This window comes from Rhinatrema bivittatum, chromosome 2 (assembly GCF_901001135.1).
Source record: "Rhinatrema bivittatum chromosome 2, aRhiBiv1.1, whole genome shotgun sequence".
NCBI classification, from domain to species: Eukaryota; Metazoa; Chordata; class Amphibia; order Gymnophiona; family Rhinatrematidae; genus Rhinatrema; species Rhinatrema bivittatum.
The window spans coordinates 42,681,155-42,695,670 of NC_042616.1; the positions used below are offsets into that span (position 1 = coordinate 42,681,155).

At 47.1% G+C, this 14,516-nt stretch overlaps 1 protein-coding gene across 1 annotated transcript in view; it reads left to right on the forward strand.

Annotated features, from left to right (window-relative positions):
• LOC115085975 (zinc finger protein 850-like) overlaps nt 1-14,516 on the forward strand; it is a 67,707-nt gene that overhangs the window by 13,534 nt on the left and 39,657 nt on the right. The window contains exons 3-4 of the mRNA XM_029592560.1: nt 11,691-11,810; nt 12,599-14,260. Coding sequence (XP_029448420.1) covers nt 11,691-11,810; nt 12,599-14,260 — 1,782 coding nt within the window. The remainder of the gene's footprint in view (nt 1-11,690; nt 11,811-12,598; nt 14,261-14,516) is intronic.

Genomic DNA, 14,516 nt, shown 5'->3' on the forward strand with positions numbered 1-14,516 from the left:
ATTGTTGTGTAGGGAGCCTTTTCTGAGAATTTCTGAGTTGGGTGTTTCCCTGCGTTCGGTTCCATCCTTTCTACCCAAGGTGGTGTCGTCTTTCCATGTGAATCAGTCAGTGGAGTTACCAGCTTTCTCCGAGCACGACCGATCAGATCCCGCTCTTAAAGAAGTTGGATGTTCGTAGAGCTTTGCTCCGCTATCTGGAACTTACCAATGAGTTCAGGGTTTCTGATCATCTGTTTGTGCTATGGAGTGGACCTTGTCGAGTTAATATGGCTTCCAAGACCACAATAGCTCATTGGTTGAAGGAAACCATTAATTCGGCTTATTTGTTAAGTGGCCGACCATTGCCGGTAGGCCTTCGAGCGCATTCCACTCATTCACAGGCGGCTTCATGGGCGGAGAGCCATCAGGTGTCACCCGAGGAAATTTGTAGGGCGGCTATGTGGAAGTTGCTTCACATTTTGTGCCTGGGACAGGGACGTTCGGATCTGGGGTACTGCGTGCGGGCCTCTCCGGATCCCATCCCAAGTAGATAACGCTCTGGTACATCCCAGGAGTCTGGACTGATCCGGGTACGTACTGGGAAAGGAAAATTAGTATCCTTACCTGATAATTTTCGTTCCACGGATCAGTTCAGAGTCCTGCCCTGATTTGGGGTTTTATCAGTTTGGAGAGTCCCCGCGGTTGTATTTTTGTCGTCTTTCTTGCAGATCGTTTGGTTGTTCGGCAGCCAATGGGTGCTGATCCCAGCTGAGGGGTCAGTGAGCCAATTTTTCCGGTTGTTTCGGTTACTGTATATAGTTAGTTGGGTTTTTTATAATCCATTCTGCTTTGACATTAAGCAATACTGCCAGGCTGTAGGTGGCACCAGCCTATATGAGGCGGAGTTTGTTTGGTAAACTTCTGTCTCCATCTGCTAGAGGGAGGGGGACCAAACCCCAGGAGTCTGGACTGATCCGTGGTACTACAGGAACGAAAATTATCAGGTAAGGATACTAATTTTCCTTTATCGCCTTTTCATGGGTCTAGTTGCCCTGCAGTGAGGTGTGGGCGGTCTTGGGCAGAAAATTCTGGTGCACTGTTTGACAGCTATGTTTTAGTTTTTGTATTTTTATAGCCTGACAAGATGGCATTTGTTAATGGTTATGGTAAAGCTTACAATCCTTACTGGGTGATTTGGGGGGGGGGGGGGGGGGGGGGTGTTGTACGAGTTTGACTCCATCTTGGTCTGTCGCTAATGTCCCCCAGGAGCAGTTGGATCTGCCGGGTAGAAAGGGTGGATCAAGTGATAGGGGGGTGGGGATTCTTTTGGGAAGTACGCTATAGTTTTTTATTCTTACTGCATATTTTTATTGGGTCGGTTTATACTTTTTTATGTACATCACCAAAGCATATTTATCAAGGACTGGTGATCTGGGCTTGGCTTTTCTTCTATGGCGACTAGATATTTTCCCTCAATGTTAAATACATATAGGACATGCCAGCTTTTATTTAATGGACTCGCATCTGATACGGCATCCATTGTATTCTTACAGGAAATCCATTTGCGGAAGAGGTTTGAGCGTCTCCTTTTTCATAAAGACTAGCCACACCAGGTTTTGGCGGCTAGCTCTACAGTGGCCAAATATACCGGTGTAGCCTTTCTAATTCTCTTACTTTGGAAGAGCTTTTTAAGTTTCTGGATCCAGGGGGTCGATTTCTCTTACTGAAAATTAGGGTGGGTAGTGATATTCTCACTTTAGATAATTTATATTCCCTGAATCAAGATGAAGGCTCCTTTTTGAAAACCTTAGATGCTATCCTCCTTCTCCATGCGGAGGGATTTTTAATTTTAGGGGGAGACTTTAACCTCACTAAATGTCCAGTTGCACCAGTTATCCCACTCCTCGGCATTACAAGGAGCTAGGAAAGAGCTTAGTTCTGTGGCATCCCAATGGAGCTTAGTTGATATCTGGAGACAAAGACGCCCAAAATCTAAGGTGTACACCTTTTACTCCTCGCCAGAACATAGTGGATCTGTTGTGGCGGGTTCGCAAAGAACGTGTTCTGACTGTTCTGCTGTCTGTCGATGCGGAGAAGGCATTTGACATGGTGCACCGGTCTTTTCTTTACAGAAAATGCAGTTTGGCCCTCATTTTCTGCAGTGGATCCAGAAATGTATATGCTTCACCAGACACGTGGGTAAAAGTGAAGGGCGGGTATGGGGATTGCTTTGCCATAGGCGGTGGCACCAGCCAGGGCTGCCCGTTATCTCCTTTCTTGTTTGCCCCTTTTTTTTTTTCACCCCCAGAGTGAGACGCTCAAACCAGATTACAGGAGTTAGTGTGGGTGATTTACAGTTTACATTATCATTTTTCACTGATGATATTCCTTCATTCGCACTGACCCACATTTCTTACTAGAAGGGGCTTTGGGGGAGTTATGCTGTTTTAGTGAAGTCCCTGTATTTTTAAAGTTAATTTTGACCAATCTGAGCTATTGAATGTTAATCTGGTTGAAATTGCTGTCGGTAGGACTTAAGCATCACTTCCCCTATCGGTGGGTTAAACGTTCGGTGAAATACCTAGGAGTACACATAGGCCCTAACGTGGCTGACTTATTTTTTTTTAATAGAAACTTTTATCGACCATTTGAAGACAGAAAATCCAAACTTTACACAGTACACATGTGCCAGAACAAAGAAAGAAAATGGTCATAATTTTAGAAATTCACTTATAACTCAACCCTTCCCTACCCCCCACCCCCCCCCCATCTCTCCATAAGGATAAACAAATGCATCTACGGCATGGACAAATGCAGATGCAAATTAGTCTCCTGCAGAGACAATAATAATAAGAGCCCCCTCTGAAAACCCGTCCTAAAAAGCAGGTCATTCTGCACAGATTCAGTATATTAAAGTGAATGGTACAATAGAATATAAACACTAGAGATGTGAATCGGAACCAGAATCGGTTCGGATTTCAGTTCCGATTCACATCTCTAATAAACACATCTGCTCTCACCTAGGAGACCAGAGTCGTACAACCCAAGTAGTGTTGAACAGGTGATTGAAAACAAGTAATAAGGAGGAAGATAACACCTCTCTAAGCAGCCATGTGCTCCTGGTCCTTCAGCCATGCCATCAGGAGTTTACGGATTAATTGAATGGAGGACGGTTTATCCTGTTTTCAGAAGCTTGTCGCTAATGATTGAGCAAGCAGAGAATTACTAGTGGGAATGACGGGATAGAAGACTGTTTCCATGCCTTAGGGCAGCTGTGTAACCCTGTGTGTGGCTGACGTGTTTGCCTTGAATTATATCTCGCTGGTACAGGCTGTGAACAGAGACCTGGAAAAATGGCATGGGGAACACTTTTCCTGGTTAGGGCACATAGGCCATTATCAAAATAATTGTTTTTACCCAGTTTTCTTTACCTTTTTTGTACTCTTCCCATCTTTTTATCTGCAGCGCTTCTGCGTCTATGGCAGAAGAAGATTTTTGGATTTATCTGGAAAAAAAACAGCCAAAGAAGAGGTGGTGGGGGGCTCGGGGATACCTAAACTTAATTTGGTATTTTGCTGCATCTCAACTTCGAGCGCTTCTTGATTCTTTTCATCGATCGTCCGAGGTAAAGTGGTGGACTTTATTAGAACAAAAGACGACGGGGCAATGCCGCTTTCAGCAGTCCCCTGGCAGCCTGGCCATGCTTGGCGAGCTTTGCGCTGTCACCCGCCAGCTTTACAACCAATGCTCCAAGTATGGTCACAGTGGAGAGTTAACTTGGTAGGCAAAGCCCACCTACGTTTGTCTTTCGCACCTTTCCACAATGTGACATTCCTCCCCTGCTTACCTCCTAAAGCCTACGAGGAATGGAAAGTGCATGGAATAACGCCAGCAGACTGCGGTGGTCTTATGTCCCCTTGCGATATTATCGCTAATTACCATTTGGAGAACCTAAATTATTTTTTTAGAATACGCTCAAATCAGACATTTTTGCGGGCAGTTGCACAAGATAAAGGGCCTGGTCTCTAAAGTATACGCTCTTCTCAACGGGCAGGTAAATGTAAAATTTCCTCATATATGTGCCAGTGAGATGGATTTGGGGGATAATCTGAGGGTGGAAGACTTAACTGTTCTATCACTGCTTGCCTTCAGGAGAACTGTTATAAAACTTTGTTCCGCTGGCATCTGACTCCTGTTAAGCTCCATCGTATTTACCCCTCGGTGAGTGACTTATGTTGGTGAAATTGTGGAGAGACAGGCAGTTTTATACATGTTTGGCACTGTCCGGGGATATCTTCCTGCTAGCAGCAAGTTGCTAACTGGATGTCCACCATTCTGTGCATAGGGGACTTACCTGATGCTCGTTTCATGTTAATACCGATTACGGGAAACACTAAAGCTCAGCAACCTCTCTGCCAACAAATCTTTAGAGCAGCCTTATTTTGGAAACGCACGGAGGCACCCTCTCTCCAGGACATTATACAACGTTTATACACTCATTATCGATTATCCTATTTAACGGCTAACGTCCTTAATCGCTTATTGTCTTTTCATCACATCTGGGACCCCTTTGTTCGGTGGAGATGCTCACAGGGATTGGATACCTCTTAAGCTCGGGTTTTCTAACTCTTCTTTATAATGTGCCGTAATGCTAATTTTTTCTATGCTTGGATATGAAAAGGATGCTTTTATTTGGTGACAGTTGGTGCCATTTTCTACTTATGCTTTTACAAGTTGTACCTTTTTGCACTGAATATTTGCTGCCTTTATAAATGTGTGCAGTAATGTTTGTAGGGGGGGGAGTGTTGGGATCTTAATTGGAAAACTTTGGATGTATGTTAGCTATCTGTTACTATTTTGTTAATGTGATAACATCCAATAAAAATTTCTAATGTAAAAAAGAAACTTCAGGTGGGCTTGAGGAGAGAGAGCTCTTCAGCCTCACTGTAACTCTTCTTACGCCGCTCTGGCCCTCTCCTCTCACTTTCCTCCCCCCATATCTCTTGGCTCTTTGCCCAGCAGTGGGAGACAGAGGGAAGGGGGGGAAGATGGGAATATGAACCAGGTGATTCCATATTATTCCTAATCTCTATACATGGGGGCATGGTGACTTCCACATAATGAAGCTCGCAGGTATTGAGCTGAGATGGATAATATATTGCAGGCTTCATAGTGGGGGTGAGAATACAAAGATGATTAAGGAAGGAAAGGTTAACACGTCTTTTTGTAGATGTATCGGGACTCTGAACTTCCCTCTAAGTGAGGATCTGAATATTTATTTTCATTGAAGATAATCAATATCTGCATGGTGGAAGTGTTTTAAATTGCTTACTCTGGAAAAATAAAAGCCAGAGGGATTATGTAAAACCTAATGCTGTGTTTCCCGTCGATAGCAGGGCTGAATTAGCCATGCTGTATGGGAACTGTCCATCAGGGCCCAGGGAGGCGGAGCTTTGTAGCAGAGTGTAGATCTTTGATCCTCTGCGGCTGCGCGTGGGTTCCCGCGCAGTATCAACGGTTCTCCTCAGTCTGTTTTTTTCCGCGCGCGGGAGCGCACGCGGAGCCTTTTCTCCTCAAAAAAAAAAAAAAAAAGAAGAATGTCAGCGCAGAAGTCGGGGTTCAAGCCGTGTCCGTGCGGTAAGATCATGTCCGTCACGGACGGACATGATCGCTGCTACCGCTGCTTGGGACGCGACCATGACCAGTCCGACTGCGAACATTGCGCGAAAATGTCCCCGAGGGCCCGTCGACACAGGAGCTACCGTTGGCTGGCGCTCTCTGCGGAGGACAAGGCGTCCACAACTCACTCCTCTCCGGCCCCAAAATAAAAAACGGCGAAAGCGGGTAAGAGAGCAACTTCGTGGGACCCTCAATCGCCAAAAATCCGAGACGCAAAGCGGAAGCCCAAGGACAAGGGAGACCAGGGCCCTGGTCTTAATTCCGAACCGCTGCACGTGGGGACACAGAGGCCTTTCAGGTTGACTGAGCCTAGTACCCTAACGCATAGTAAAGACAACCCGGTCCGATCCTTACTATTATCACGAAAGGAGGACCCACATAGAGGCACAGAACCTCCGGAAAAGGTTCAAAAGAGGGCTGAAAGGACGCCGGAGAAGTTACAGGCGGCGCCGAAGCGTTCCATCAAAACCCAGTCGGAGCCCAAACCTCTCTCGGCGCCGAAACCTCTCTCGGCTCCGAAGACCCACTCGGCTCCGAAGACCCACTCGGCGCAGAAGACCCACTCGGCGCAGAAGACCCACTCGGCGCCGAAATCGGCGCCGAAACCTCACCCGGCTCCGAAATCTCAGTCGGCGCCGGAATCTCGATCGGCGCCGGAGTCTCAGTCGGCGCGGGAACCTAAGTCGGCGCCGACAATTCAATCGGGGCCGCAACCTCAACAACAAGGGGAGCCGAAACCATCGCACTCCAAATCAACGGCAGCACCAAGGCCTACATTTCGCCACACCGCTGCAGCAGACATCGAATCATCACTTGCACCCGAACAACGGGAGCCCTGGTCAGAATCCCGGACAGGGGTTAGAAATTCCCAGAGAGATCGACGGTTTAAAGATCCAGAGGGGAACTCGCGGAGTACCACAGATACTCCCCATGAACACTCGGGTCACCCTTCAAAGCAGTTAATAGGACGGGAGATATCCCCTCCTCAACGGAGTGCGGACTCGCATAGGGAAACACAGTCAGACAGGAAATCCCGAGACAATACACGGCCTTCAACTCAAAAAAGGCATCGACATCATTCGGGCTCTTCCAGATCCACCACTAGGGAGCCGGGTCATGCAAAACGGCATCATGCCTCTCATCGTAAGGAAAGGAGATCCTCTTCTTCTTCGTCGTCACGACATAAGAGTACATCTGAGAGATCGGGCTCGATTTCTCAGGGGATTATCCCAATTTCATCCTCATCATCCAGAAAATCGAGGAGTATAAAGTCCACTCCTCGAGAAGGAATGGGATGGAGTGAAGATTCGGAGAGGGAAGGTACTTATGGTCCTCCACCAGTAGAAGTACCCTATCAATCCACACAAAGGGAAAAACCACCATCGATGCCGCCCCACACATCGAAAGCTTTTTGGGACTTGACACACTCCCTAGCCGGGTTTTTTGAGACATTGCAGTCGACATACACCCTACCACCGGAGGCTACGAGCCCGGCAGACACTACTAGCCCGGCCTCACAGAGTGCGCAAAGGGATCTACCATCTTCCCGATCCCCATCTCCACAGGGATCGGCTATCCACTCACCGTCTCCGACGAGGACTATTGAATCTATGCATTCCTCGCCTCTATCTTCAACGGGATACCCGTCGGATCCTCCAGAGCAGCCAGCGGAACCTTATTCCCCTCCGGAGGATCTCACATATCCCAAGTTCATTGCAAAGATGGGAAATATCCTAAAGTTAGAGGTTCAAAAACTACCGGAACCAAGGGCAGAAACCTTGGGATTGCTAAAAATTTTTGATGCGCCTGGAGAGCCGGCTGCTCTCCCACCTCACGCAATACTCCATGGTGTCCTGCAAAAATCATGGGAGACCCCCTTTAATTTACAGTCGGTATCCAGAAAGACTGATTTAAAATTTAAGCTCCAAAAGCCTTCAATGTATGCAACTCCACAACTACCACATGACTCCATAGTGGTGGAATCCGCCTTACAAAAATCTAAAAAAGCGAAGACGCATGCATCCGCCCCACCAGGGAAGGACAATAAGTCCTTGGACGATTTTGCCAAGCGCGTCTACCAAAACGCTATGCTGACAGCGAGAATTCAACACCATAATTTTTATATGGTCCAATATATGTATGAGTGTCTGCAAGCCACTAAGGGTCTGTTCATGTCCTTAGGGGAGTCAACACCGGCAGTGATTTCAGATATGGAGGAGTGCACTCGACATATGCTGAGGGCGGTATACGAGGGATTCGAAAACTCATCCAGGGCTTCCGCCATGGCGATAGCAGCTAGACGTCTGGCCTGGCTCAAAGCTAGTGCTATTAGAGAGGACCTTCATGAGAAGCTCGCAAATTTGCCATGCACGGGGGAGAACCTTTTTGGAGACCGCCTCCAAGATACTGTGAGTAAGCTAAAAGATCAAGCGATGGCGGTCCAGTCACTCGCTGCCCCAGTGCCAGCGAAACGATATTTCTCCTCGGCACGCCGACCACAGTTTCCCAGGAAACAGTACAGGAGCTATCAAAATTTTAGACAGCAGAACTACCTACCGTATAACCGGCAGCCAAACAACAACCCTCCGCAGCAGCAACAGCAGAGGAGGGGGCGACCTCGCGCTCAACGCCAACAACAGCCACAACAGTCAGCAGTTCCGGCAAAGACCACACAGTCTTTTTGAACTCCCGGCCACCACCAACACCCAATTTACCGGAATATCCCCCGGGCAGGTTAACGGCTTGCCTGACCAACTGGCAGGCCATCACGACAGATCAGTGGGTACTCGACATCGTAAAGGAGGGATATCGGTTACATTTCCAATCCCAACCGGTCACACCTCATTGCCCCCTAAATCAGAGACACCTAACACATCCACAACTGGCCCAGGAGTTAACCAATCTTCTCCATCAGAACGCAGTCCGCATAATCCCGCGGGCGCTGAGAGGCCAGGGTTTCTATTCTCCATACTTCCTCATTCCAAAGAAAACGGGGGGCGATCGACCCATCCTCGACCTCAGAGAGCTCAACAAGTGCTTGGTACGAGAGAAGTTCAAGATGGTATCTCTGAAATCCATCCTACCTTTAATTCAACCCAGGGATTGGATGTGCTCTATAGACCTCAAGGATGCGTACACGCACATTCCTATCCACAGATCCTGTTGGCAGTACCTATGCTTCCAGTATCGCAACAAACATTACCAATACAAGGTCCTGCCGTTTGGACTGTCAGCAGCCCCCAGGGTATTTACCAAGTGCATGGTGGTGGTGGTGGCCCACCTTCGTCTACAAGGTCTGACCATATTTCCTTACCTCGACGACTGGTTAATAATAGCATCGGACCCGAACGTTCTGAAGTCGCATCTCAACATAACGATAACATGCTTACAACGCCTAGGATTAATGATCAATTTTCCAAAGTCACATTTACAGCCCTCGCAGATCCTGCAATTCATAGGAGCTCGACTGGACACAATTCGAGTCAGGGCTTTCCTACCAGAGGACAGGAAATTCCAGATGTGCTCATTACTCAGGGTTCTGCAACACACAGGATGTACCACAGCCCGGTCCATCTTGAAAATTCTAGGACATATGGCAGCAGCGATATTTACAGTCCCGAATACCAGACTCCACATGCGGCTCCTGCAGTGGGGTCTCAAGAGGCAATGGACACAACACTCCCACCCATTACACAAACGAGTTCAGGTAACCAACCCGATGCGACAAGATATCGATTGGTGGCTCAGGAAACCCACTCTCGAAAAAGGGGCACCGCTCAACCCCCCACCTCACAATGCAGTCCTCACGACGGACGCTTCGCGGAAGGGATGGGGGGCGCATTTAGACCACCTGGAGACGCAAGGCCTCTGGTCCCCGTCAGAACAGGAGCTGCAGATAAACCTCCTAGAACTCCGGGCAATCCGGAATGCCCTACTCACGTTCCAAAACTATCTGCGGGGACGAAGAGTGATGGTTTACACAGACAACCAGGTGGCGATGTTCTACATAAACAAACAAGGGGGGTCGGGATCATGGCCCCTTTGCAGGGAGACGCTTCAGATCTTTTCTCATGCTCACAGACATTCCATTCATCTTCAAGCGACCTATCTTCCGGGTATAGTAAACACCAGAGCGGACAGATTGAGCCGCATCTTCTACCCACACGAATGGCAATTGAATCCCGAAGTACTACAAGGGATCTTCAACAGTTGGGGAACACCAACCATAGACCTCTTTGCCACGGAAGAAAATGCCCAACTACCGCAATTCTGCTCAGTCCGACCCAGCCCGTCCCGCTTAACGCAGGACGCCTTCCTAATTCCTTGGTCGGCAAGTCTCCTATACGCCTTTCCGCCAATCCCATTAATAACGAGAACCATACAAAAATGTATGGCAGATCACAGTCAACTCATACTCATCGCACCAGCGTGGCCTCGACAACCGTGGTACAGCTATCTGTTACGGCTCTCAGTGGCGACCCCAATCCGCTTTCCGGACAGGCCAGACCTTCTCCTGCAAGAAAACGGAGTGCTCATTCACCCACTCCTATCCTCCCTCCATCTAACTGCATGGAGATTGAGCGGGCATCTTTAACGGAGCAAGGGATATCTCAGACGGTGCAAACCATTCTTCTCGAATCTCGGAAACCGTCCACAAGGAGGTGTTACTCGTTCAAATGGAAACGCTACTACAACTGGTGCAGCGAAAGGAGTATTTCACCTACGGACTGTTCCCCAGCATCGTTACTGGATTACCTGCAGTCTCTCTATGACTCTGGATTGGCAACCTCGTCGATCAGAGTGCATCTCAGTGCAATAGCGGCATATCATAAACCAATGAATAACCACTCGGTGGCGGAACACCCGCTACTATCTAGATTCTTTAAAGGTCTTTTACGTTTACGCCCACCGGTCGTGAAACCACCGATACCGTGGAATCTTAATGTACTCCTAGAACAACTAACCCTGCCGCCATTCGAACCCTTGGAGTCGGCACACCTGAAGTTTCTCACCTGGAAGGTAGTGTTTCTGGTAGCCATCACGTCAGCACGACGGGTCAGTGAGCTACAAGCACTGGTACACTATGAACCGTATTTACAATTTCATCATGACAAAGTTGTCCTGCGAACTCACCCTTCGTTCCTACCAAAGGTTATTTCCACATTCCATCTCAATCAAACTATAGATTTGCCGATATTTTTTCCCAAACCACACGCTAACGACAGGGAACGCTTGTTACACACCTTAGATTGTAAAAGAGCATTGGCATACTATAAAAGGAGGACACATTCCCCAAACAGGACATCACAACTGTTTGTGTCATTTAATCCAAATGCTCCAGGCTTAGCAGTAACTAAACGCACCATAGCCAGCTGGATAGTACAATGCATCAAGTTTTGCTATTCCAAAAAAGGAGCCCCGCTGCTTGCACAACCCAAGGCTCATCAATTGAGAGCCGTGGCGACATCGGTAGCACATCTCCGCAACGTTCAGCCAGTAGATATATGCAAAGCAGCCACGTGGTCTTCCCTGCACACCTTCACATCTCACTACTGCATAGATAAACAATCAGCGGGAGATGCAATTCTGGGACACACAATTTTACAAGCAGTCGCTAAGTGATCTACGACTGCCACAACAACTCACGCTACCGGAAGGAAACAGCGTGTACGGGGGCTTGGGACTCCCATACAGCATGGCTAATTCAGCCCTGCTATCGACGGGAAAAAGCAAGTTTGCTTACCGTAAACGGTGTTTCCGTAGATAGCAGGATGAATTAGCCATGCTGACCCACCCGCCTCCCTGGCAGTCGATAGGTCCGCGATACGCGCTAGCTTAAATACAGACTGAGGAGAACCGTTGATACTGCGCGGGAACCCACGCGCAGCCGCAGAGGATCAAAGATCTACACTCTGCTACAAAGCTCCGCCTCCCTGGGCCCTGATGGACAGTTCCCATACAGCATGGCTAATTCATCCTGCTATCTACGGAAACACCGTTTACGGTAAGCAAACTTGCTTTTCTCCCCCCAGGATCAGGCTCTCCGCCCGTCACCCCTGATATCATATCCCACATGGAACGAGGGGAGGAGCCGTACATCAGGGATGAGCCAGGATCAGAGGAAAGAGAAACTGGGAAAAGCAGCTGCTCAGGTGAGTGCAGTAATAAGAGGGACCAGCGTAAAACTGCTGAGATGAGGAGTGGAAGGAGCAGCTGGGAACTGCACAGACCCCTTCACCAGCAACTCTGAGATTGCTTTAATCACTTGCAGGGCTTCTGTTTCAGGCACCAGTCACATGGAATAGTCTTTTCGAAACCCAATCACTCAAAGACCAAATACACTGAGAACCGTAGTGTGGTCTGTTAGAAAAGAAAGATGGGGCCCATCCATGCTGACCAGTCCATAATTTTTGGAGCTTTGTCTTATTATAATAGAGCTCTACATGTTACTTTTCCCTCAGTTAGGAATAAGAAGTGCTTTATCAGCCTTTCCTGATTTCTGATGCATGATCAAAGGGTCAGTGCTGAAGTCTGGGGACTCCCATGGGGAATTCTCTCCATCATTAACTGAAAATCCTTTATTCTAGAGGAAGGTGAGCTAAGGCCCATATCTGACCTGAGGTGATGAGATGCATCTTGGCCTACAGCAGTGGGAGCATTACATCAGCAGCCCAGAAGTGATGATGTCATCATTGGGCCTCCAGTGGACATCAGTTCTCCCCACACCTCTCACACATCAAGGGGACCACCCTGCCCAGATCATTCTTTACCTCCACACACAAACCTGTCTCTATTTGACCCCAAACCCAAAGGTTTGCCCACCCCAGCTTTACTCCCTACTGAGACTAACTTCCAGGCACAAAGAGACTCTGACTTCTCTGGAGTCTCTTAGTCTGTGTCTCTAACAAACTGAATAATGCTCTGTTTACATTTTATCTAGAAAATGATGATCCTGGAATTAAAAGTAAAAAGAGACAAGAGTGGAAAGCCAGTCAGAATCCAAAAGGAACAATGATGATATCGAGAATAAATAGAGAAGATACTTTTTCATGCTCTGATTTGGAAAGAAATTGCAGACATCAATGCACCTCAGAAAAGAAGCAAATAAATTCAACAGGAGACTCAGCTGAGAATTCTGTGTGTGAGCAAAGTGCCAATAATGTCACACACACAGGCGAAGAGCAGAGAAATGAGATAATAGAACAAAAATGCCTGTATGATGCATTTCTGACATACCTGAAATCTCAGAGATCTCACACAGAAGAATCATTTATATGTGCTGAGTGTGGTAAAAGCTTCCATAAAAAGAGTACCCTTGCTAGCCACCAGAACATCCACACTGGTGAAAAACCATTTAAATGTAGTGAGTGTGGTGGAAGCTTCCATCGTAAGATAAACCTGACAAGGCTCCAGCGAGTCTACACAGGTGAGAAATCAATTTCATGTATTGAGTGTGGTAAAAGTTTCCTTAATAGGATAAGCCTGACAAAGCACCAGAAAGTTCACACTGCTGAGAAATCATTTAACTGTATTGAGTGTGATAAAAGCTTCCGCTATAAGGTGAGTCTGACAAGACATCAGCGAGTCCACACTGGTGAGAAACCATTTACATGTATTGAGTGTGGAAAAAGCTTCAGTCGGAAGACAAACTTGACAAGACACCAGCGAGTCCACACTGGTGAGAAACCATTTACATGTATTGAGTGTGGTAAAAGCTTCAGTCTGAAGACAAATCTGACAGGCCACCTGCGAGTCCACTCTGGTGAGAAACCATTTACATGTATTGAGTGTGGTAAAAGTTTCCTTAATAAGATAAGCCTCACAAGGCACCAGAGAATCCACACTGGTGAGAAACCGTTTAACTGTATTGAATGTGATAAAAGCTTCCGTTATAAGGTAAGCCTGAAAATCCATCAAAGAGTCCACACTGGTGAGAAACCATTTAAATGTATTGAGTGTGGTGAAGGCTTCCGTCAGAAGATAAACCTGACAAGGCACCAGCGTGTGCACACTGGTGAGAAACCATTTACATGTACTGAGTGTAATAAAAGCTTCTGTCAGAAGATAAACCTGACAAGCCACCAGCGAGTCCACACAGGTGAGAAACCATTTATATGTATTCAGTGTGGTAAAAGTTTACTCAATAAGACAAGTCTAATAAACCACCAGCGAGTCCACACTGGTGAGAAACCATTTATATGTATTGAGTGTGGTAAAAGCTTCCGTTATAAGGTGAGCTTGACAACCCACCAGCAAGTCCATACTGGTGCAAAACCATTTACATGTACTGAATGTGATAAAGGTTTCCTTAACAAGACAAGCCTGACAAACCACCAGCGAGTCCACACTGGTGAGAAACCATTTACATGTACTGTATGTGGTAAAAGCTTCTATCAGAAGATAAGCCTGACAAGCCACCAGAGTGTCCACGCTGCTGAGAAACCATTTAAATGTAGTGACTGTGGTAAAAGCTTCCATCGGAAAATAAATCTGACATGTCACCAGCGAGTCCACACCAGTGAGAAACCATATACATGTATTGAGTGTGGTAAAAACTTCCTTACTAAGTCAAATTTGACAAGACACCAGAGAATCCACACTGGTGAGAAACAAACTTTGGGACCACAATTCTAATAGAATAGTGAAGAACGAAGAAGTTGTTATCACCTGGAACATTCTTATTTCCAAATACAGTAAGACTTATGCACAAACTCTAGATAGTGGGGTGAAGGATAAGTACATAAGTACGGCATTGTTGATAGAAGTATCAGTACCCAATGATTATTCTGATCGCATGGAGAAAGCAGAGTTCCTTAATTACCAAGAGATGCAATGAGATGATTTTTGAAAGTATGCAT